Source organism: Apodemus sylvaticus, chromosome 10 (assembly GCF_947179515.1).
Source record: "Apodemus sylvaticus chromosome 10, mApoSyl1.1, whole genome shotgun sequence".
In the NCBI taxonomy this organism is placed as follows: Eukaryota; Metazoa; Chordata; class Mammalia; order Rodentia; family Muridae; genus Apodemus; species Apodemus sylvaticus.
The window spans coordinates 104,349,152-104,372,445 of NC_067481.1; the positions used below are offsets into that span (position 1 = coordinate 104,349,152).

General features: G+C 42.4%; 1 protein-coding gene across 2 annotated transcripts in view; it reads right to left on the reverse strand.

Moving 5' to 3' along the window:
• The window catches only part of Grin2a (glutamate ionotropic receptor NMDA type subunit 2A), a 404,218-nt gene that overhangs the window by 57,929 nt on the left and 322,995 nt on the right, over positions 1-23,294 (reverse strand). For both annotated transcript variants that reach the window (XM_052195339.1, XM_052195340.1), the window contains exons 7-9: positions 21,984-22,109; positions 17,779-18,008; positions 9,328-9,488 (exon numbers count right to left, since the gene is read on the reverse strand). In XM_052195339.1, the coding sequence (XP_052051299.1) occupies positions 9,328-9,488; positions 17,779-18,008; positions 21,984-22,109 (517 nt within the window). The remainder of the gene's footprint in view (positions 1-9,327; positions 9,489-17,778; positions 18,009-21,983; positions 22,110-23,294) is intronic.

The following is a 23,294-nucleotide window of genomic DNA, read 5'->3' on the forward strand; positions in this document are numbered from 1 at the left end:
CCAACCTGGATCCCTGGGAGCTCCCAGAGACTAAGCTAAGCCACTAACCAAAGAGCAAACACAGGCTGGTCTGAGGCCCTGGGCAGATATCTAACAGAGGACGGCCTTGTCTGGCTTCAGTGAGAAAGGATGCGCCTAATACTGTAGAGGCTTGATGCCCATGGAAAGGGGGATGCCCAGGTTGGGGGTGGAGCACCCTCCCAGAGGCAAATAGGAGTGAGAGGGGGTGAGAAACTGGGAGGGGAGACTAGGGGGACAACATTTGGGATGCAAATAAGTAAAATTAAAAATAACAAAAAATAACATAAATAAATAACTATATAAGTACATAAAGTAAAATGGAAGAAAATGCAAGACATTTATTCTGTAACTTCAGGGCAAATGAAGATTTTTGAATTATGACTCAAAATTCAAAAGCCATAGCAATGATTAATATATTCAACTACAAAAAAAATAAAATACATGTGGAAGAAATATCTTCTGCAGGATCAAAATTGGTGAATTGTTAAAAATATCTTTCTTTTCGAAAATGAATTACCGATTACTCTTGGTTATATAAAAAAAAGATGGTCAAACTCACTTATAATAAAAATGTTCAAATTTAAATATATGTCAGTGTAAACTTTACTTAGTAGGAACTGTGCAGAAGGTTACCTGGGAACTGTGCTGGTAACCACCTTGCAAAAACAGACTTTCTCTTACAGGGTAAAAAAAAATTTTTTTTTGAAGAAATTTGTCAACATCTGCCAAAGTTAAAATTATATGTAATGTTTGATCAACTATTTCAAGAAATTAATTTTACATTAGACAAGACATATATGGATAGTCTCCACTGGAATATTATTTGCAATAGGAAAATATTATAGATGACTGGACTCTCTATTAATAGGACATGCGATAAATAGAACATGGCTCCTTTCCTTATGCACTGACATAGAACAGTCTGGAAGACGCCAGGGGACAGATGATAGAGTAAATGTGTCTGATCACTATGGAGGGTGGGTCTGAGGCAAGGGAAGAGCAGCATGGGAAGAGAACCTAAGTGTTCATTGTTCATGCATGTTCTCTGTTTTGGATGATAGTGGGGATTGAACCTGGTTCCTTTGTGCTCTACCACTTAGCTATGTCCCTAGCACTCTTTCTACTTCTTATCTGGAGTAGGGTAGTACTAAGTTGCCAAGGGTCGTCTTGAACTCATCTTGTAAAGGCAGGACTCGAATTTATGTTCTTCCTGCAAAACTGGGATAATTGACCTGCAACATTAGGCCCAAGTATTGATTTTCTTTAATTTTTGAAGTATACAAATGTTTTATCTATTCAAACCTTAATTTATTCAAACAACTAACCATGGAGTCTGTTCAAAACACGTGTGGTTTCTACCAGCATTAACCCCAGGAAGTGCAAGTCTTCATGGTGGAGCCCTGCTGAGCTCTCATCCCTAACGACTTATCATACAGTTGTCACTGAAGGAATAATTCCTATCCCTTTAGGTCCTGCTTCTGGATTTGAAGGAACAACCCAAAGATGCTCTTACATGGGAGATCGAATACAGGGAAGGCCACCATCTGCCCATGTTTTCCGAGATGGATGCCATAATTATTATATGGCTGTCAGGAAACTATTTGTAAAATTTGTAACCTTGACTGGCTTCTGCTTCTATAATGCTTTTTTTTAATACTGCATACTTTTTAAAACTGAAGGAAAATAACCCATTTTTGAGTTCTGGGTGACAAATAGACAACAAGGATCCAGACATCCTACAATGACATCATCCATGCTCTGTCCATCTGAAACAATACTAGAGATATTTGTGAAAAGAATCTTTAGAAAAAAACCCACACCATGGCTCAAAGTCATAAAAATCCTTCTGCGGTATCTGCTAAAGTTAAATCTATACATACTCCATGCCCCAGTAATTCCCACAAGGAGAATCATGAGCAAAACAAGGCCCCTGCAAGGGTGCCCTTACCAAGGGATCCGTAATGCTCCAAGCAGGACGTACTCACACAGTCACCAAGAAGGAGCAGGACAGATAAACTTGTCAAGTGTGCAATCATGAGACTCTACACTGTGATGAGAAATGAGACCTAGGACTCATTGCAAGATCCTCACACTCAGAATGCTGTGCTAAAGACGACAGACAGATAAGTGGAACAATAAGATTAATGTTATTTATGGGTTCTAATAGCAGGAACTCTGGAAGTGGAAAAAAGTGGTGGGAAGACGGCATGGGAGGCTCCTGCCGTGGACCGCCAAACTGCAACACCAGTTAGTACAGAGCCATCGAATAATTTATTTAATATCTAACTTTTTGTGGTATTGTGGATTTAGAAAGATTTTTTTAATCATTCCAATCCAGAACAAGCCATATGTGAGTTTTGCATAAGTCATGGGCTAAACTTCAGAAGAAATGTTCTTCCTGTCTGTGCTAAGATGCTGATCAAATTGAAAACGCAGGCCTGAGAGAGGAGAATGCTCCCTGACAATATTCCTGAGGAACTGTGCAGAAATCTGGGTTTCGTTTGACAGGGTCGAGGGCCTTCTTAGTTCCCTCAAAGTAAGAAGCAAGAGGAAGCAGCTGAAGACTCCTAAGGAGACTGTACCTGCAGTTGTATGTCAGGCGCAGAAACCCCAAACAACTGAGATTCCCACTGAAGCTAATTTTCTAGATAATCAAAACTTCTCTCATTATAAAACTCCTCATTTAAAATGAAATCATTTTAATGGAATCCTTCTAAATTGTATTTCACACATCCCTGACTTTTTGAAGATGTGCAAATGGAATTTAACCTCTGTAACAAATAACAGCAACAACAATAAGTACCATCTTATGCCAGGTGCTACCCAAAATGCTCTCTCTATAGCACACTTGTCCATCTTGTTTGTCACAGAATTCTTAGGAATGAAGTCCTGTGATTATTTCCACTCTAGTGTTAGGCTCAGGTTGATTAAATAAAGGTCACACACAAAAATCACAGAATTAATAGTAGGAACAGGCAGTGCCTGTCTCCAGAGGCTAAGCTTTTGACCACTGAATGTGGTAGTTTACTTTCTCTTATATGTGAGGGCTTGGGGAAGGGTACATTCATGTGTGTCACACACATGTGGCAGCCAGGTCTCAGTGTCAGATTGTTGGAGTGTTTTCTACCTTATTTGTTGAGACTGGGACTCTCCTTGGCCTGGAGCTCACTGAGTGAATGAGGCTGAACAGCCAGGAAACTTCCTGCCACTATCCACCACCACCACCACCACCACCACCACCACCACCACCACCACCACCACGATCACCACCACCACCATCACAACCATCACCACCACCACCATCACCACCATCACCACCATCACCACCACCACCACCACCACCTTCACCATCACCACCTCCACCATCACCACCACCATCACCACCACCACCACCACCAACACCTCCACCACCACCACCTCTACCATCACCACCTCCACCATCACCACCATCACCACCACCACCACCACCACCACCACCTCCACCATCACCACCATTACCATCACCACCACCACCACCACCACCACCACCACCTCCACCATCACCACCACCATCACCACCACCATCACCACCACCATCACCACCACCATCACCACCACCACCACCACCACCACTACCACCACCATCACCACCACCACCACCACCATCACCACCACCACCACCACCACCACCACCACCACCACCTCTACTATTACCCACCACTACCACTACTATGACTGTACTAGGATTGCAAATGCCACAATACCTGGCTTAAAAACAGATTCTTTTGGATCAGATCCAAGTATTCATGTTTGTGTGGTAAATGCTTTAACCAGCTGAGCCAGCTCCTCACCCTGTGGTATCTTTTCTGTGTATCTGTATATGCACTTGTATGTGCAGATGCACTTGCCTGTGAGTATATCTGTGGGTTCCAGAGACTGACCTGATTACAACTGCTTCTGACTGCTACATCTACTAACATGAGAGACTAATACTGAGCCACAGATATAGCACCATTCCCCAGAGTGACCAGTCAGCAATCTAGTTCCAGGTTGACTACATTGGACCACTTCCTTCATAAAAAGGACATGCTTTGACATTACTGAAGTAGGCACTCATTCTGGTTATGGATTTGCCTTTCCTAATGTAACTCTTCTGGCAAGACACTTGTAGAATCCATGGACTTATAGAATGCCGTATCCATCATCATGCTATTCCATGCAGAATAGTTTCTGACTATGAAACTCATATCACAGCTATTGAAGTATAACAGTGGACCCATGATTGTGGAATGCACTGGTTTTACCTTGATTTCTACCATTCTGAAGTAAACAGCCTGATAGAAAGAAGGAATGGCTTTCAAAGTCATAGTTACAATGACAATTGGATGGCAACTGCCTGGAGGGCTGAGGCAAGATTCTCTAGAATGTGATATATTCTTTGAGTCAGTGCCCAGCATATGGTAAGGTTTCTCCCACACCAGGATCCTCAGGTCCAAGAATCAAGGGGTGGAAAGAAAAATAGCTCCACTCACTATCACACCTAGTGACCCACTAGAAAAAATTGCTTCCTGTTCCTGAGACCTTACCTTCTGCTGGTCTAGAAGTTTTGGTTCCAGAGGTAGGACATGCTCCTGCCAGGAGTCACAGCAAATATTCCACTGAACTGGAAGCTCAGACTTCCTACCTGACCTCTTTGGGCTTTTGATATACTTAAGTGAACAGGCTAAGAAAGGAATAACAGTGTTAGGAGAGATGATTGATCCATATTACCAAAGGGAAATTGGATTGCTTTTCTACAAAGGAGATAAGAAAGATTATGTCTGGAGTCCAGGATATCCTTTAGGGTGTGTCCAAAGACTTTATTGTTGTTAAGAAACACCGTGACCAAAGCAACTCTTATAAAGAACATTTCATTGGGGCTGGCTTACAAGACTAGCAGTTCAGTTGATTATCATCACAGCAGAAAGCATGACAGTGTCCAGGCAGGCATGGCGTTGGTGGAGCTGAGAGTTCTCTATCTTGTTCCAAAGGCAAACAGGAGAAGACTAGTTTCCAGGCAGCTATGAGGAAGGTCACTCATAACCACCCCAACACACAGAGACACACTTCCTCCAACAAGGCCACACCTTCTAATAGTGCCACTCCCTGGGTCAAGCATATTCAAAACTTCACATTCCACACCCTGGCCCTCATAGGCTTGTTCAAACACATGAGCCTGTGGGGCTGGAGGGCAGGGATCGGCACATATCTAGTCATAGCATAATGCAAAGTACATTTAGTTCAACTTCAAAAGTCCACATAGTCTATAGCAGTCTCAACATTGTTAAAGTCTAAAGTTTAAAGCCTTTACTCAGGTTCATGCAATCTCTTAATATTAAAAATAAAATCTAAAATCAAAATAAAGAAGCAGATCACATACTTCCAACATCACAGGATATATATTACTGTTCCAAACCTTCATAGTGAGGAAATTTGGTCCAGATCAAAGCAAGACCAAAATCTAGCTGGGCAAACTCCAAACTCTGCATCTCCATGTCTGATATCCAACTTCTTTCACCTCTGTTGGCTGCAACACAATTTTTTCTCTTGGGCTGGTTCCACTCCCTGTTATTAGCTTTCCTCAGCAGATAGCCCATGGCTCTGACACCTCTAACATCTTAGGGTTGCCAAAGCAACCTTAACTTCACAGCTTCTAGTTTCAATGTGTTTGGGATGCACACATGATCTGCTGGGCTCCTCCACAGGGCTTGGCTCAGATCTCCAGCTCTGCCTTCTGTAGCACAGAAGGTTGATTCCACTTCACTGCTGCTATTGTTCTTGGTGGTCATCCCATGGTACTGGCATTCAGACCAATATACTGGGGTCTTCCTCTGCAACTAGGCTTCACAAATAGCTTCTCATAGGCTTTCTTCATGATGCCAAGCCTCAGCTTATTTATATGACCCCTTCAGCCTGGGCCCTCAACTGCAACTGAGACTGCACATTCATCAGTGGACTTCCCTGGCCTCTCACAGTGCCAAGCCTCGGCTGCTTTTCATGCCTTCATGAAGTATGACCTGGATGATTGTTACACATTATCAAGCCCAGCTGGAGCACAAGGCACAACCTTGGTTATCTCTGGAACACAGCTTCTTTGTGCTCTCAGAAAACACTCCCCAGAAGATTTCACCTTGGTGATACTGGTCTCTTCTTAATCACTGTTAGTTTCTTAGCTCCAGCTAACCAGCATTAATTGTCCCAATAGTCTCTTCTATTTTTGTCTCTAAAGCCAGGAACACATGGCCAAAGCTGCTGAGTTCTGCTGCTTGCTGGAGCTGGAACACAGCCTTCATGTTCTATTACACTATTGCCAGCTTTCTGTTTTCCAACTCCTTCACTGCATGAGCTTGGCTGTTCTGGAACTTGCTCTGTAGACGGACTTTGAACTCAAAGATATACATGGCTCTGTCTCCTGAATGTTGTGTGTCTCACCACACAGGGACCTAATCTTTTTTCTACTTGGAACTTGTTCTGTGCTAGGCTGACCCTGAACTCAGAGATCTATTTGCCTCAGCCTCCCTGGATTAAAGGCATGTGTGCACCACCATGTCTGAACCTGATCTTTCCATGGCCACTATTCCTCCAAATGCAGATCAAAAGTCCGTGTCCTCCATTTTTGGATTGTAAGTCATTCCAGAATAAAAGTACAAATGAAAATAATAATCAGGTAATAATGCCTGACATGATATAACTATTCCTTGTTCAACTGCAAGCATATAAACAATACGCTTAGCTGGGTGGGGTCTTGCCCTGAAGTCACACTTTCTTAATATGTTTATCTCTTTGAACACAGGATCTAGCTCTACTTCACTGCCTGGTGTCCCTTTATTACTTAAGCCACAGATTTTGTATTTTTTCTTTTTAAGCTTGCTATGCTCTATTGGAATGCCCTTCATAAGAGTGAGGTTGATTTGAGACCTCTTTTGCCAATACAATGGATCTAAGTCTGTTTAACTTAGCCTCTGGCCAACTCTTCAGAAATGGACAAAGTCAGCAACATTCTTCACCAAAACATCATAAGAACGATCTCCAGAGTTCAAATCACCCTCAGCACCAATGTGTTCCACATTCCTACTAGATGTCTCATTAAGCCCCACTTAAAGCATTCCATGGCTTCCCAAATCCAAAATCTCATAATCCACATTCCTCATCCAAACAAAAACATGGTCAGGGCTATCACAGCAATATCCAAGTTCTGTCTTAGTTAGTATTTTATTGCTGTGAAGAGACACCATGACCAATGCAACTGTTATAAACTGTATTTTACTAGGGCTGGCTTACAGGTACAGAGGTTCAGTCCATTATCATGGCAGAAAGCATGGCAGCGTCCAGGCAGGCATGGTGCTGGAGGAGCTGAGAGTTCTATATCTTCTTCCAAGGGCAAACAGAAAACTTCTAGGCAGTTAGGAGGAAGGCCTCTCAAAACCCACCCCAACAGTGATACATTTCCTCCACTAAGGCCACACCTCCTAATAGTCTCAATCACGTGGATAAGCATATTTAAACTACCACAGGGTGCTTTTTGTTTAAAGTTAATAGGAAACTACAATAGCCTAATCCAGGCAAGATTAAAAAGGGCACAGACCCATGATGAGTAAAGGCATGGATCACTGTGCCAGGAAGAGCCAAGAGTTGCTTGCTGAAGGTAGGGAAATACAGAATGGGTAGTAGAAGAAGATAGTTATTTATTAGTTATTTATTAGTTATTTATTAACCATCTAAGGATGTTACCAATTGCAGAAATGAGAATTATAATTGACTTAAGTATTTCTGTCATATTTTGTTAAGTATGTGATCATACAGATATTTGTGTCTTTTCCCCTTAACTTCTTTATCATGTAATGTAACATTAATTAAAAAAAATCAGTGGTTATCATAGCTGAGTTTTAGATACTTAAAGAATGTTCCTTAAGGGACATTGCCACCCATTTAAAAATGTATAATGTGTTTACAGTTGTAAAAGTAATACTTATATCATGTTAGACATAATTATGACCTGGTTGTTTTCATTCATAAATGAAAATATACTACAGGGGGTTTGGTTGTGCATCCAGTTGACAAGGCATTAATTTGTAATGACTATTCTTGGTTGTCAACTTGACTATACCTGGAATTAATGAAAAACCAACTATCTGGGAACACCTGTGATGATTTTATTTCTTAAATAATTCTAAGTAGGAAGACTCACATTTAATCCCGATCTTCTGAGGTGTAAAGATACACATTTAGTCTATACTACACCTTGTCCTGGCAACCTATATAAAGAACAAGGAAGAAAAAAGCTTATTCTTTTGCCTTCTTGTTCTTGCTAGCAAGCATATACTGAAGACCAGCTGAGACACCCAATGTTATTGACTGAGCAATTACTGTATTCTTGGAACTTTTATTAGTAGACAACCATTGTTGGACTAATTGGACAACAACCTGTGAGCCATTTTAATAGATTTCCTTTGTGTGTGTGTGTGTGTGTATGTGTGTGTGTGTGTGTGTGTGTGTGTATTTGCTTACAGATACATTTATATAAACATATGTATATATACACATATATACATATAATGTACATATATGATGAGTGTCAATGCAATCATGTAATGTAAATATCCAAACCATGGAGTCATCCCGAAATTAGCAGAAAACATTCCCTGAGGGTTGTACAGAGCCAGGGCTGGTATCAGGATAGTCAGCCTGAGTGGAAATCTAGAGACCCTGGACTAATACAGCTTCACTCTCGCATGTCAATGGGTAGACCAGAACTCTGGCTGTGTTTTCAGAAAGCATTTGAGTTCTTATCTCTTTCCTTTTATTTTCTCCTCACACCATTCAGTGTCTCCTGGGTGAATTTAGGACTTTTGCATTCTAGACACAGACTTGGCCTCTGAGCATCCTCCCCAGCCACCTTCATCAATATTGTACTGTCCAGCTGTCACCAGCACTTTACTCTTCCCAAAATAAGCTAATGGAAACCTAGTTTTCCTTTCTTTAAGCTATCAACCTTTTTAGGTCTTTCTACTTGAAAAAAGATATCCCACAGAGTTGGGCCAACTTCTTTATCTGTTTAAGGAACCCCTCTGGGTTTTTTACATTTCCATATTTTGAGGGCTGCATTCTCTTAACAGGAATCCCAGTGATGTTCATCATATTAACACAAACACTCCTCTGCTGGTGGCCATCTAGCCTGTAGTACCTCTCCAGAAAATTCTCACAGATAAGCACCAAGCCATGCAGAGTCTGTTTCTGTCAGATTTAAAGACCTGCTACCTGCAGGGAAGAAGGAACGATTGTTCTTACCCAGTTTTCAAGCTGACCAAGGCATCCTCTACTCCCCTCTGGTTGAACTTGGTCATGTACTGGTGCATATAGGGGTAGTTGTTACGAATATTCCTCTCTGTACTTCCATTGGGTACTGTCCCAAACCGGAAAGGCGGAGAATAATCATGAGGTCTCTGGAACTGGAGGGGGGCAGTTGGGGAGGAAAAGGTGAGAGGAAAAGAGAGAAGAAACCAGTGAGCACTCATTCACACAGTGGCAGTTCAACATGTATCCGTAAAGAACAGCAAAAGAGGTTTACTCAGGCTCTTTGTACTCAACCACATTTTCCATGGGTCTGTGATTTCTAGAGAGGCAGAACAGCATCTAGCTTGTGGTTTTGCTTCCATTTTCTATTCTGTTCTTCAGAAGCAAGAACAGAGATTGGTCTATTACTCAATGAATATTTAGTGCGCATAGCTTTCCTGTGTCATTGAAGAGACTAGCACCATGCTAGGCACATAGTTGGCATTAAGATACGCTGCAGGAGTTAAAGATCTACTTTATCCAAAGTCAGTTATCTGTTTTGTGACAGTCTTTCCTTTTGTGATTACTACCAATCATACCTTGCTCTTAGCTCTAGAAAATGGTTAAATGCTATGACTCATTCAATCATTTACACAGGCAGTATTTATGGAGTCCTAACAGTTGTCAGCCTCAAGGCCTATCTCATGGCGGACCCAGGGTAAGTTTATGATCCAAAGGCCCCACTGATTACTTCCTGGGTACTCAGGTTTCACGGAAATTTTCTATGTTTCATGATTCTTTCTTAACTAACTGACTGATACTACCTGTTATTAGCATGTGTGTATGTGTGTGTGTGTGTGTGTATGTGTGCTTACTTGTGCAGTGCACACATCAATCTTAGATGTCACTCCTCAAGACAAAAAAATCTACCTTGTGTTTTGACACAGAATCTTTTACTGAACCTGGAACTTTCCAAATAGTTAAGTGTGGATGGAGTTCTGGGAAATGAAACTTGGGTCCTCATGCATGCAAAGTACTTGGCTGACTGAGACATCACTCCAGCCCCATGTTCCCAGCCTTAAAACATATTGTCAGGATAACTTGAATTATACACAATAACAGGTTTTGTTAGAACATTTAATTATGTACAAAATGTACTTAGATCACGTTTCAGGGGATTTAATCGAATTAAAGTCAGTTGGTATAACCTACATCCTAAAAATACAATTGTCCCTAGAGATAGCACAGGCAGAGGCCATAAGTCTTAGCTGAGTATCTGACCCTCCCAACTAGGGACCGTGGGTAAGTCATTTCATGCCTTACTGTCTCCTGTTTCTCTTTCATATCTACAGTAAGGACCATCCCAGCAGTTAGTTTCCTTATAGAGTAATTATGAAAACTGAAGAATAGAATGTTCACTGAATAGCAGCAGTTAAGAAAGCATTAGAAATTAATACTTTAGTGCCTCTTGTTTGCTGTGGGCAAAAGCAATAGCCCAAGCAGTACTTTTCTACAGACTGTGAATTATGAAACTAGAGAGTAAAGATCACAATGACCCATCTTTTGCTGGCTTAGTTATTTTGTAACAACTGACATTTGCCCAGGTACTGGAGATATGATATCCAAGGGATATATCAGTGTGCCACAAACTTCTAAAGGTATTGGTCATTCGAACTCATAGCAGCTAGGTATGAGATTAATCTTACAGCACCATTTTGTATACAAGGAAACTGAGGCTTCAATTACATGAGCTGTGTAAAATGTGGGCATGGTGACGTATAGCTGTATCATAGCATTCATGCTGAGGCAGGAGGGTCACAAGTTCAAGGCTAACCTAGGCCACACATCAAGGCATTGTCTCAAAGTAAATAAAGTATTCATGAGGACCTGGAGATTCTGAAAGGGTAAGAGAATTCCCAGTAAACCAGTGCCAGTTCTAGGGCCACAGTCCACGGGGGTCCCTTAAACTGTCAGTTCTGCCTGCTTTCCACAAAACAAAGAACTTCCAGAGAAAATATCCAAGTTTACTCAAGGCAGAGACCAAACAGAGGTTCTAGTCTTGCTTCCAGAACTCCCACTTCTTTTTACAGTTAATTAAAATTTCTAAATGAAAATAATTTTTCGTAAATGAGACATACTGCAACAGAATTGGCAGCAGTAACTGGATCTTGGATAGGGAGCATCCATTGTTGCATTTAAAGTCTCCTGCCTGGATGCTTTTTTCACTGTGTATACATGCTTATTACACACACACACACATACACACACACACATATACACACACACAGCATGCATGTGTATATTACATATGTGTATGTATGTGCATGTATTGTATGTTTGTGTGTGTATGTATGTGCAAGGATGTATCTGTATATATGTATGTGTGCATATGTATATGTGTTCACTCACATACATATATGTATGTGAATGCATCTATTGTATGCATATCTGCACATATATGCATATAGGTATATGGGTATGTGTGTTTGTGAAAGAGACAGAGAGCACAGCATGAGGCTCTGTGGTCTCACTCTGCCACACAGCAACCTTTCTCATTGCAGAAGAGAAAGCACAGCCAGGGCTGCCTTGTAGAGCAGCCGCAGGCGCTGGGGGGACAGCACTCACAGTGCTCCTTATAAATCTAGTTGTTGTAACAGCCACCTCCAATCTCCGGAGACATGGAGAGATGGTCTATTGGACCAAAAGCCTTCCATTTCATTCTTCATCTGTTGCAGAGATGCATCATTACCATGTGCTTTCCTCTGATTTGCACAGAGACAGATACATCCTAAGTCCCTGTGAGGTCCCATATCCGCAGACATCAGCGATAGCCCCAAAACCCAGGAACCTTCCTCACTAGATCTGAGACTGTCACATTTTTAAACTATTCTCCATACACCTTTCATTGTTACCTAAACACACACTCACACACACACACACACACACACACACACACACACACACAACTTTTTATATGTAACACACTCTGATTGCACAATGCTGTATTTTTCTGGGTTTCAAAATACATTCATATATTTTAAAATTGAAATAGAATGTATAAAACATAGAACATAAAACATTTTAAATGTATCCTTCACTGGCATTAAACACACTTTATGTAACTATCACTGCCATCCATCCACATGTTTCAAAGACTCCAAACCTTTCCACAAATTTTGTGTCTCACTGGAGAATCATGACCCCCAGCCTGCAAAGTTAGGCTCAGGAATGGCTTCCTAGATCTATGCTGTAGATGGCTCATGGTTCCTACTGCAATGATTCTGGTGAGACTTCCCCGCAGCCAGGCACCCATTCATGCAGAGAGCAACAGTTGTGGCTTCAGTGACTGTAGGGCTGGTGATGCAGAGCCTCCCATGTCGGTAGGACCACAGAGCAGAAACATCATCACAGGTTCGGATCAGGAAAGTTCCTCCCAGCTCCTTGAGTCTCCTTAGCTCCCACATGGGAACTGCGTTGTTTAGAGCAATTCATGAAGCCCACTGAGTCTGCTTCTCTTTTCCGTACACTGTGCATAGCTTTGGGAAATAGTCATAACATGCTTGAAATGGCATGTAATTCGATTGCTTCATGCACATCATATTTCATGGTCCACAGTGGTCACATGTGTGTTGTTTTTGCTGACTGTTATCACTCAGCATAGCTTCAGCCAGTCTCTTTCCAGTATGGAAAACACAGAATATTTTCCTAATTACCTTTCATTGCTATCCAGTCTGAAGGTCATCTAAGTGCACTTATGATGGAGGATACAGACACAAAGCTAAGAAATGCAATTTGCAAAATCAATTCAGCAATTAACCAGGACATTTCTTCATACTGTATTCTTATGAAGTTGAGCTGTAGATTAGGAGAGATGTGTCTCCCATGACTATAAATCAACAATATCTAGTAACTGTGTGTACTAGTTAATCATGATGTACAGGTGCACATGTATGTGAGTGCAGTGCATGTTGAGGTTAGAGAGAATGTCCACTGTGGCCAGTATGGCCCTCATGGGCCCTCCATCTTTTTAAAGACAGAATCTCCACCACCCTGGACCTCTCCAAGCAGGCCAGGCTGGCTTGCACATGAGTAGCAAAGACCAACGAGGCACCCCTCCCAGCACTGGGAGAGGTAGCGTGTATCACCATGCTTGGCTTGTTTGGCATAGGTTCTAAGAATAGAGCTCAGATCTTAGCGCACCGCAAGACAAGTCCTTTAAGGGCCAAGCTATCGCTGCAGTGTATACTTCTCAATGAGAAGCCAACCTGATGTGGCCTTCAAGGGAGGAAAATTGGTCCAGAGACCTCTCTGCTTAGACTGTGTGCGGCCTCCCATCCCCACCCCCATCCCCACCAAGGCACCATGGCACTGAGAAGGAACATGCAGCAAAGGCATCCCTGGGAAGCCTCTAAACTCCAGCATGGGTAGTGTCAGGAATCCGTATCCGTGCAATAACTTCCAAGGCTCCGGAAGTGAAATAGTTTAAACAGAGCAGTAATGAGGACAATGACAAGAAGAAAAAAAAGGGAGAAGGAAGAGCGGGGGTGGGGGGGTGGGGGGGCAGTGGAAGGAAGTGAGAAGGAGGAAATAACACAAGTAACCCACACATGGTAAGATTATCCCTAATCCTCCTATCTACCTTGCCAGAGCAGAATTAGCATATTCGTTCGTTTGAAAATTGAGGCCTGAGGACACTGAGATGTGGGAAGCCTTATAACCATCAGAGGCCAAGGTTCACATTTGAACTCAGGTCTGTTTGATCCCAAACAAGATGATCTTCCTCTCAGAGATGAATTCTCTGTCAATGTCATTCCCAGTATTTTGGAGAGTCCTCACTAACATTCCAGATTTCCTGTATAGTCTCTGGAAGCTTCCTTCACAGATTCACCTACTTGTTACCTAAGCCTGGGTTCATCTAGGCACACCATGGTCTCCAAACATTGTCTTTCACAGCAAGAACTGGTTGAAAACAAAACAAAACAAAACAAAACAAAAAAAGCCTCTCAAACCTGAGGGTCACTCAGCTATTCGTGATTAAAACAACCAAGCAAAACTACCCCGGGTACCATATTAAAGCAAACTGATTCCGTGCAGATTAGCAGTTTGCAAACTTTCGTAATGTAGTTGCCCGTAATCTTCTAGGAGCATTTAGATTATTTACTCAGAAATTTTCTGTTTATTGAACTGCATCAAACATTTAATTAAAAGAGCTATCAGTTTACACTAGATGCTCTGAGTGTGGGAGCAGAGCTGGGTCCCATGGGGTCATAGCATCTGCTACCAGGTACCTTGAACCAGAAAAGGTCAGGCATGTGATTGGTGCTTGAAATTAGTTTTCCTACAAGTGGCCATGTTATTTAGACTTCAAACTATAATGCAAGAGATCTCTTTCTCTTTGTCTTTGAAAACAGGAACAAAAGGTCTGGGAACATGGCTTGGTAGGTTAGGTGTCTGCTGCACAAACTTGAGTGACTGAGAAAGACAATTGGCATTGACCTCTGACCTGCACATACACCCACAGGAGCATGATAGAAAGCAAAACTGCTTTTCAACTGATTTTGTGGAAGCGCTTCCCATTCAGAGTAGAGTTCCCCACTGCCTCCCCCGGTCACTTCCTCTACGAATTGCATCTTTGACCCTTCATATAATAGTCATTGGATGGTACTTTGTGCCTATAAAAGATTTCAAAGGGCATAAATTTGTCATAGTTCTCATCAGCTTTGCCTAAATAAACCTAAGAAGAGGAATCTCTTCCATCAGGTTGGTGTGTGGGAATGTGAGGCGCATTTCCCTACTTGCTAATCAATGTGCACCCTGAGCAGGCAATCTTGTAACTAAGAAAGGCGAGTAACCTTGAGCCTAGAAGCAAGCCATCAAGAAGCAATCCTCCATGGCCTCTGCTTCAGCTTTTGCCTCCAGGTTCCTGCCTTTCCCTGGTGAGAAATGAATGCCTTCTTCTCTGTGTTGTTTTTGGTCATTGTTTTGCCGTGGCAACAGAAGGATAATTAGTACAAAGGCACAGGCACAGCTCCAGTATCTTTTGCCTTTCTCCAAAAGGGTGAATCCCAGATTCACAGAGAAGAAGCACCAAGCACTGAGGTTACATGGTATGGCTAGTCCTGGCAGAAAGGACACAGAGATCTAACTTTTCTGCCTCTAGATGCCATACTTCACTGGTCTATGGATGTCACTTGCTTCTGATGGGGTTCTCCCATCCAAACCATGACCCAAAACTTGACAAACTTCAATTAGACCAATCAGGGAAAGGAGGGTTAAAGGGGGGGCAGGAAGCTGGCCAAAGTTCTGTCCTATGGTCTCTTTGATTCTGTGGCTAGCTCTGAAGTTTGCATGCCGCCATCTGTCCATCTGAAGAGCAAGCGGTAGCTGGGCTTTTGTATTGCTTATGTTGTTTAGAGGTGACCTGTGACCTCAACTCTACCACTGCAGTGACGGAGACCCTTGCCATGAGCAAAGCATGCAAAGAGCCAGCAAAGGTGTGGGAGACACAGGTCTAGAGAGATTCCAGTGGACTCAAGTGTCTAAGACACACATGTCTAACACAGCACATATGAATTCACGCATTCGGCCAACACTTGGATACCAAACACCTCCTAGGTGCTAAAATGCTATAATTCTTTTTTCTTCCCGAGTCTGGAAGTGCAATCCTCTAATTCCAACTACTCAAGAGATTGAAGCAGAAGTATTTCAAGTTCCAAAGCTTATCTGGTCTACAGAAGGAACTCACAGCCAGCCTGGGCAGTATAGTGAGACCCAGTCTCAAAACAGAAGCTAAAAGCAAGACTGGAGACATAGCTCAAGGAGCAGTATATAAGTGATCCTTGGCTCACTCCCACTACTGGAGAGAGAGAGAGAAGGGGGGTAGGGAGAGGGAGAGGGAGAGGGAGAGGGAGAGGGAGAGGGAGAGGGAGAGGGAGAGAGAGAGAGAGAGAGAGAGAGAGAGAGAGAGAGCGAGAGAGAGAGAGAGAGATGCAAACTGGCCAATTCTGAGCACTTTAAGGTCCTTTACTGCCCATCATTTCCATTTTCTCTGATGTTTCCTTGCACACTGTTTATTTCTTCCTACTAAAAACTCTAGTTTCTTCAGAGCTCTGGCTCAGTCTGTCACGTTCACCCAAGTAGCCTGGAAAGATCTCTCTCTGCAGGCTTGATATTTTCTCTCTAACCCAAAGTTCAAGGGAGAGCAGCCACAAGAATATAGGGTAAAATTGTCCCCTCACAGAACCCAGGAAGCTCCCAAAGGTTCCACCTGGGGGTGAGGTTGGAGATGTGGGAATGGTGGAGGGAGCTTTGGTGACCAAAATGGAGGGAATGTGTCGGAGGGGGCTAGAATGGAAAGGCATCTGCTCCAGCTGTGGGGGTAGATTTCCAGGCTTGAGAGACGCTGGGTGCTCCTGAGTCCCCTTTGTGAAGGTGACTCCATCTTTGACCCCTCCCTGTCTCTCCATTTCTAGGACACCACGTACCTCTTTGTCTAAGAGTGTATGCTGGGGATAAGCTGCAGAGGCTTTTCATGGGCTGATTTTCTACTCAGCAGTTTGTAGATGAATGCCGAATGGGTGGATGCAGACTTGTGTCAACAAGATGCGACAGGGAGGTTTTATAAAGAGACAAATTATCCCCACACACGAGACAGAAAATCTCTGCTGTGCTGCAGGCTCAGCACTGCTGAGTTTAGCAAGTCAAGATTTGTTTCCTGAGCTAAAATTTCAATAGGAGAATGAACCCACTTTACCTCTCTTCATCCTCTGTGAGGACTTCTGAATAGTCACTCAAACCCACAGTTCCTTCTGGGATTCAGTCCAGAAGGGGGAGAGCAGGTGCAGTGTGCCCGGCTTACTGAGTCAGGGGTGTGGTGAAGAGCATCGAAGAAGAGACACTGGGTGATGGAAAGCTCTGTGCTCATTCCAGAAAACTGGAAGTACCACTGACCAGAATGACTTTATTGTACCACGAAGAACAGATGAAATAATTGTATCTCGTCTAGAGCTTATAGATGACGTTTTAAAATGTCTTATGCCAGGACTGTAAGGCATCTCATATACGCAAGACCCATTGGCGTTCACAAATGGCAGAAGGTACCTATAGCTCTTCTACAGTAGTTCTTCTTGCTTAGGCAGCACACCTTCCCATCATCAAATCCCCAAGGAGACTAGGTTCAACCAGTGCTACAGGGCGACCCTGAGCTACAGAGCCTCAGTGTGATCATCCTTACGATCTTACAAATATGAAAAGCAGACGCATGGAAAAAGCCGGGAAGAGACTTCTTTACATACCAGGACATGGAGTTTAAGATGCCTTCTCTGATTTATTTGACAAATATGCAATTTCTGGGGTAAATCTCCTGCTTCTGGGCTATGGAGTGGATGGTCAGTCCCCTAAATCACTGCTGTTGAGGATAGCAGTTGGCATGAAACCTCAGTCGGCCAGAAAATAGGTTCTCCTTACCTTCTTGTCACTGAGGCCAGTCACTTGGTCTACAAACTCCTCCTGGATCATGAAGGCAGCCAGGTTGGCTGTGTAACTTGCCAAGAAGATGACAGCAAAGAAGGCCCACACTGACACCATGATCTTGCTGGTTGTGCCTTTAGGATTCTGGACAGGCACAGAATTGTTGAAGACCAGGCCCCAGAGTAGCCATATCGCTTTTCCAATAGTAAACGAAGGCCCATGAGGAGCTGCAAGTGGCAGAAAGAACAGTCACAGCATTTTCTCAGAGTGCACACTCCGTGTGTGTGTGTGTGTGTGTGTGTGTGTGTGTGTGTCTAACTGTGGCAGTTCCCGGTAGCATTAGAGGGCTGGAAGGTAAAAGCATACCAGTGTTCTCTTCCTCCCTTGTCTCTGGAACTTTACTGCAGTCAACCCCTTTTTTGCTTTAACATAATTAGCATTTTCCTCACATCTCTATCTAACTGGATTTTACCACATTTCGTAAAAAGAAAATAGTTATGCAAAAAGGAGGGTTTCCATGAAAAGTGGTGCTAGGACATGGTTTTAAATTTGGATTTTATTTCCATTTGGGGAAACCAAACTCCTTAAAAAATGTAAAGGAGTCCTTGCTCCCTTCTCTTCTCTTGCTCCTGCTCCTTACTCTCTCTCCCCAATCTCCTCCCCACTCTCCCTCAGGTGCTCATGACCAGCTTCCCCTCCTCCTCCTCCTCCTCCTCCTCCTCCTCCTCCTCATCATCATCTTCCTCCTTGTCCTCCTCATCTTCCTCCTCCTCTTCCTCCTCCTCCTCCTTGTCTTCCTCCTCGTCCTCCTCATCTTCCTCCTCCTCCTTCTTTCTCTCTCTCCCCATCCCTCCTTCCCTCCCTCTCTCTCCCTCTCCCTTTACCCCCCTCTCTCTTTGCCTTTCTCTCAACTCCTCTCCCCATGCCCTGAATAAACTCTATTCTATATTTTTAAAAAAATGTAAAGGAGAAACTTGGAAGGAAGAGAACTAGGAGTAGGTTTGATAATCAAAACATATTATATGCACTTATGAAACTCTCAAATAATTAAAAAATATAAAGTAAATATAAAAGCAGCCTACAGAAATAGGTAGTGGGGAGGAGCATGCTTGGGATTCTAATTCAGTTGTCCCTGTAAATTGCTCCTGTTCAAATTCATATGAAGAGTGTCCACAATATGCGAATATGGGAATCACACTCTTTCCTGATGGTGGAGGCATTCAGGAACAGAACAATAGAGCCTAATTCTTCCAACACTTCACAAATGGGAGACGTTTCATTGCAGGTCACAGAGAATGAACTGACATCACATCACTCTGCAATGCTCGCAGCAGTGTGTCCCTTTTGAGATTCTTAAGTGTTCCGTGTGACAGGTTTAACTAAGGAGGCAGAACAATATGTGGGAATTTATTGGGATGGGGTGTACAAGGACAGTAAAGCACTCAAGTGATGGTTTTCAAGACTTCAAATTGCACCAAGCCAAAAAATAAAAATCAATTTATGTCTTCACTCTGAGAAAGAAAAACTCCTTCTTTAAGCAGAAGGTTAATTTTTATGTTAAGTAAATGAAGATATGACAAAATTATGCACTCAGTCTTCTGCTGGCTAAAGTAGCAGAGCAGGCAATAAAGTAACGGATTTGGGTTCTGTTGGATGTGAGTTCTGGAGGCCAGACCCTTTCCCACAGACAGACAGAGTCCAGCATGCAGTGTTTGAAGAAGGCAGTTAACCCTATAATTCTCAATCTCCCCTGATTCCCTTTGTCCTGTTTTATGATTTTTCTACAATTACTCCCAAGAGGTCAGGAACTCTTGAGTCAATCTAGCTAACTTTATTAGCTACTTAAGTACAGAAGTCTCACCAGAAGTGACAGGCATTCAGGAATCAGAGACAGAGCTGAGAGTAGGATCCTTGGAACATTTTGGAAATTCTGGATTCGAGAATGGTAGACTCCCATCCAATTGCGTCTTCCTTCCTACTTCAGGTCTTTGTCTATTATTCCTTGTTTGTTTGTTTGTTTCTATAGTTGAGAGTGGAGCCCACGGCCGTGCACACACTGAGCTGCAGCTTTAGCCCTTTTGAAAGGTCTTTTAAGACTTTCCAGAATAGTCTAGAACTTGCTTTGTAACCCAGGATGACCTTGAAGGTGTCCTGCCTCAGTCAGTGACTGAGATGACAGGGCTATACCACAAGTGTTGGTTTCACTGATAGGGCTTCACTACCAGGGCTGGTTTCCTTTCCATTTGTTAGACAGGTCAGAAAGTGTTCTAACTTCAAACTTTCCTATTGGCTGATACTTGAATGCTCTTTTCTGTCTTTCTCTCAACTAAACCCTTCCTTTAGATCTCAGCTGAATGCAGTCAATACTAATCACCCTTCCATGTTTTAGCACCCTGTCTCATAGCAGTACCCCAGTCCTCACCACCACATAAGTCTGAGCCACACTTAGGAGCCTCCTGTGATTTTCTGCTCTCTGTGATAACGGATTAATTTGCTTACATCTTGTCTCTATAGCTAAGTCCTAACGTCTAGAAGAGTCAGGATGGCTCTGTCTGTTTCACTTAGCTGTCTCCTGCATCTGCATGGGGCTTCGCACACAGAATATACTTAGTAAATACCCATGCAATGAATGTGGAGTGCGCACTGCATACTCTGATGGTGGAACACACAACTGCATACTCTGATGGTGGAAGCCCTGTTTCACCCCAGTCTAATGGTCAGATAGAATGACCTCAGCCTCCACTGGGCTGAAAGCTCCTTCACAGTTCATCCCTTACTTAAACACATGGATATGTATGGAACTTTCCTGGTTTAGGAGATGACAAGCATTGTGTTCCATGCTCTTCAGTGGCTAAGAAGTAGAAGGACCTGAAGGAAACAATGTCCCTAACAAACTGGCATGACCTCTTATGACCTCTTGACTGCTTCTTGTATTAAATGTTTCAAGTAAAATGTGCTGTGTGTTGAATTAAAGAATGACCTATTCTGGAGGGATAGTTAAGATATATCAAGTCTTCTTTTTGGGGGGCTTGTACATGCTGGGCAAGTGCTGTAACACTGAGCTCCATTTCGGACTCCTGTTCTCTGCAATAGCAGGTCCCTTTTAGGGAAAGGGATTTGATGTTAGCATCTTTTGGATAACATCCACTTAAGGAGGTGCTATGCATTAAGAAAAATCTACTCAAAATGGTATGATGTGTTTAGCAAGCCTCCTAGCTCATTAAAACCAATGCCTATCTTTACATTTCCTTTTCTGTCTACCTAGTTTTACCAAGTACGGTACATGATGATCTGACACATAAAGGGGAACATTTAACTCTGGGGAAATACACCACTTCATAGTTGCATTTATTGTCAAACTAATGCAAATATGATTCACTAGTTTGAAGAGTGTTCTTAAAGTAGAATCTATCAGGTCATTTTATTTGCATAGACTGAAACTGAGATTTGCTGCGATTTTTAATATTTCTTTTGATCTACATTTTAAAAATAAATTGCCAAAACCTTTCAACTCTGTTTTCTCAACAAATTGAATATCAATGATTTTTACCTAACCTCTATTGACTTCAAATTATAACAAGAGTAAAATGTTTCATGCTTAAATCCTGTTTTAAGTTCAAGTAAGTAAATCCTTCTTGTCATATGAATGTGCCAACGCTACTCCTAGGAAGACTCACAGCAGTGTGCGGTAAAGTGCTCTAAAATGGAATATCTCTCCGTGTCTCTCTGTCTCTGTCTCTCTGTGTGTCTCTGTCTCTCTGGATCTCTCACTGTGTTTCTCTCTCTCTCTCCCCCCCTCTCTTTGTATGTGTATATGTGTCTGCCTGTCTGTCTGTCTATCTGTCTGTGCATGTGAGTTATGCACACACTCAGCTGTGAGACCTCATGTGCATGCACATGTGGTGGCCTGAATCCAAAGTCAAGCATCTTCTCTGTATCAGCCTCCACCTTTAATGCTTTGACTCTAGAGCTTACTAATTGGCTAGACTGGCTGTGAGTGAGCCCCTAAAATCTGCCTGTTTCTGGTCCGCTACATTTACTTCTGGGTTATGGATGTTCACCATACTAGCTGGTTTTCACATGGTACTGGAGATGTGAACTCAGGTCCTCATGTTAACACAGCAAGTTTATGACACACTGAGCCACCCTTCTAATCCTAAAACAGCATCCACTTTATCCTAGGTTCCTGAAGACTTCCTTACCTTTCCCTTTGGCTAAGTTCCTGTTGTATCCAACAGGACTGAAATATTCAAAAACGAAGACAGCAATGGCAGAGACGATAAGCAGCATCACAAACATCATCACCCAGACAGAGGCACTGAAGGGTTCTGCAGGGAAAGAGACAGGACAGTCGTAAAGGAAATCGGTTCTTGCTCTCCTCCAGCAGGAATCCCACTACCCAAGCTGGTGCAAAAACTTTCTGTGATCAAATCTGGTCATTCAAAATAAGCTGTTCACTTTGATTCTTATGAGAAACCATTCTTTATAAAATTATGTGAGACACTTTATAAGACTTCATGTGAGATGATAAAAATAGAGGAGAGGATGTGTCATGATACAAACCAGGTCAAGGATATAAGCAAAATAGAATGAGAAGATGAGAAGAAAAATGTTAGACTGCAAATAAACAGGCCATGGGGTCCACATGATCATAGAACATTCTAGAAATCCAAAACTGAGGAGACACAAGCCGTACCCAAATAGTTTAGTATATGGACTCTACTAATATGTGCTTCTAATCTTTACATTCATTTGTGTTTTTATATACTAATGGTAAGGATGTGAGGGGAAATTTCCTAAGTGGAAGGAAAATTATAACCTGTTATAAAATCATGGCATTGACAATAATATTAGGTCATAATTTACCACCCTTTGCTGTAGATGAATGAGATCTCCATGGCCTACGAATCTGACTGATGTGCGCAATGGGCTTAAACATAGCCAAAAGTCATTTGGAAATACTATGTTCATGGGATAATTCAATAAGACATCACTAAGTAGAGGTGATGAAGTCTGTGATGGATAAGTGACAGCTTCCCTCAGAGTCATATTAACAGTTCACTGGACATAACTAAGGTGTCAGGCAGGTATCTGCTTACACAGAAGTGTGTGGGCACAAGGTTCTAAATCTGACAACATTCTAGGAAGGTTAGAGATTCTGTAAATAAACCGACACTTCCATTTAACCTGATTGAGAATATGAATTAGCTAATTAAAGCTGTGTTATCATGCATGATATAGATTAGTTAGAGAATTTAGCAAAAAAAATCTTAATGAACACATTTCCAGCTGATTGCATGGTTGGGTGGGATATCACCCACAGACACAAATTAACTGAAAGTCATTTTTCTTGGAAGAAAACACATTTGAGAGTAAGGCATAATTAGTGTGACAAAACCACTTGGTGGTGAATACTTGATTCTTTTTAAAAGTTGTATGAAGTTGGTAATATCGCTCAAGAATAAATTCTGTGGTCCCAACACAGGCAGATTACAGAGAGATGATCTTATTGT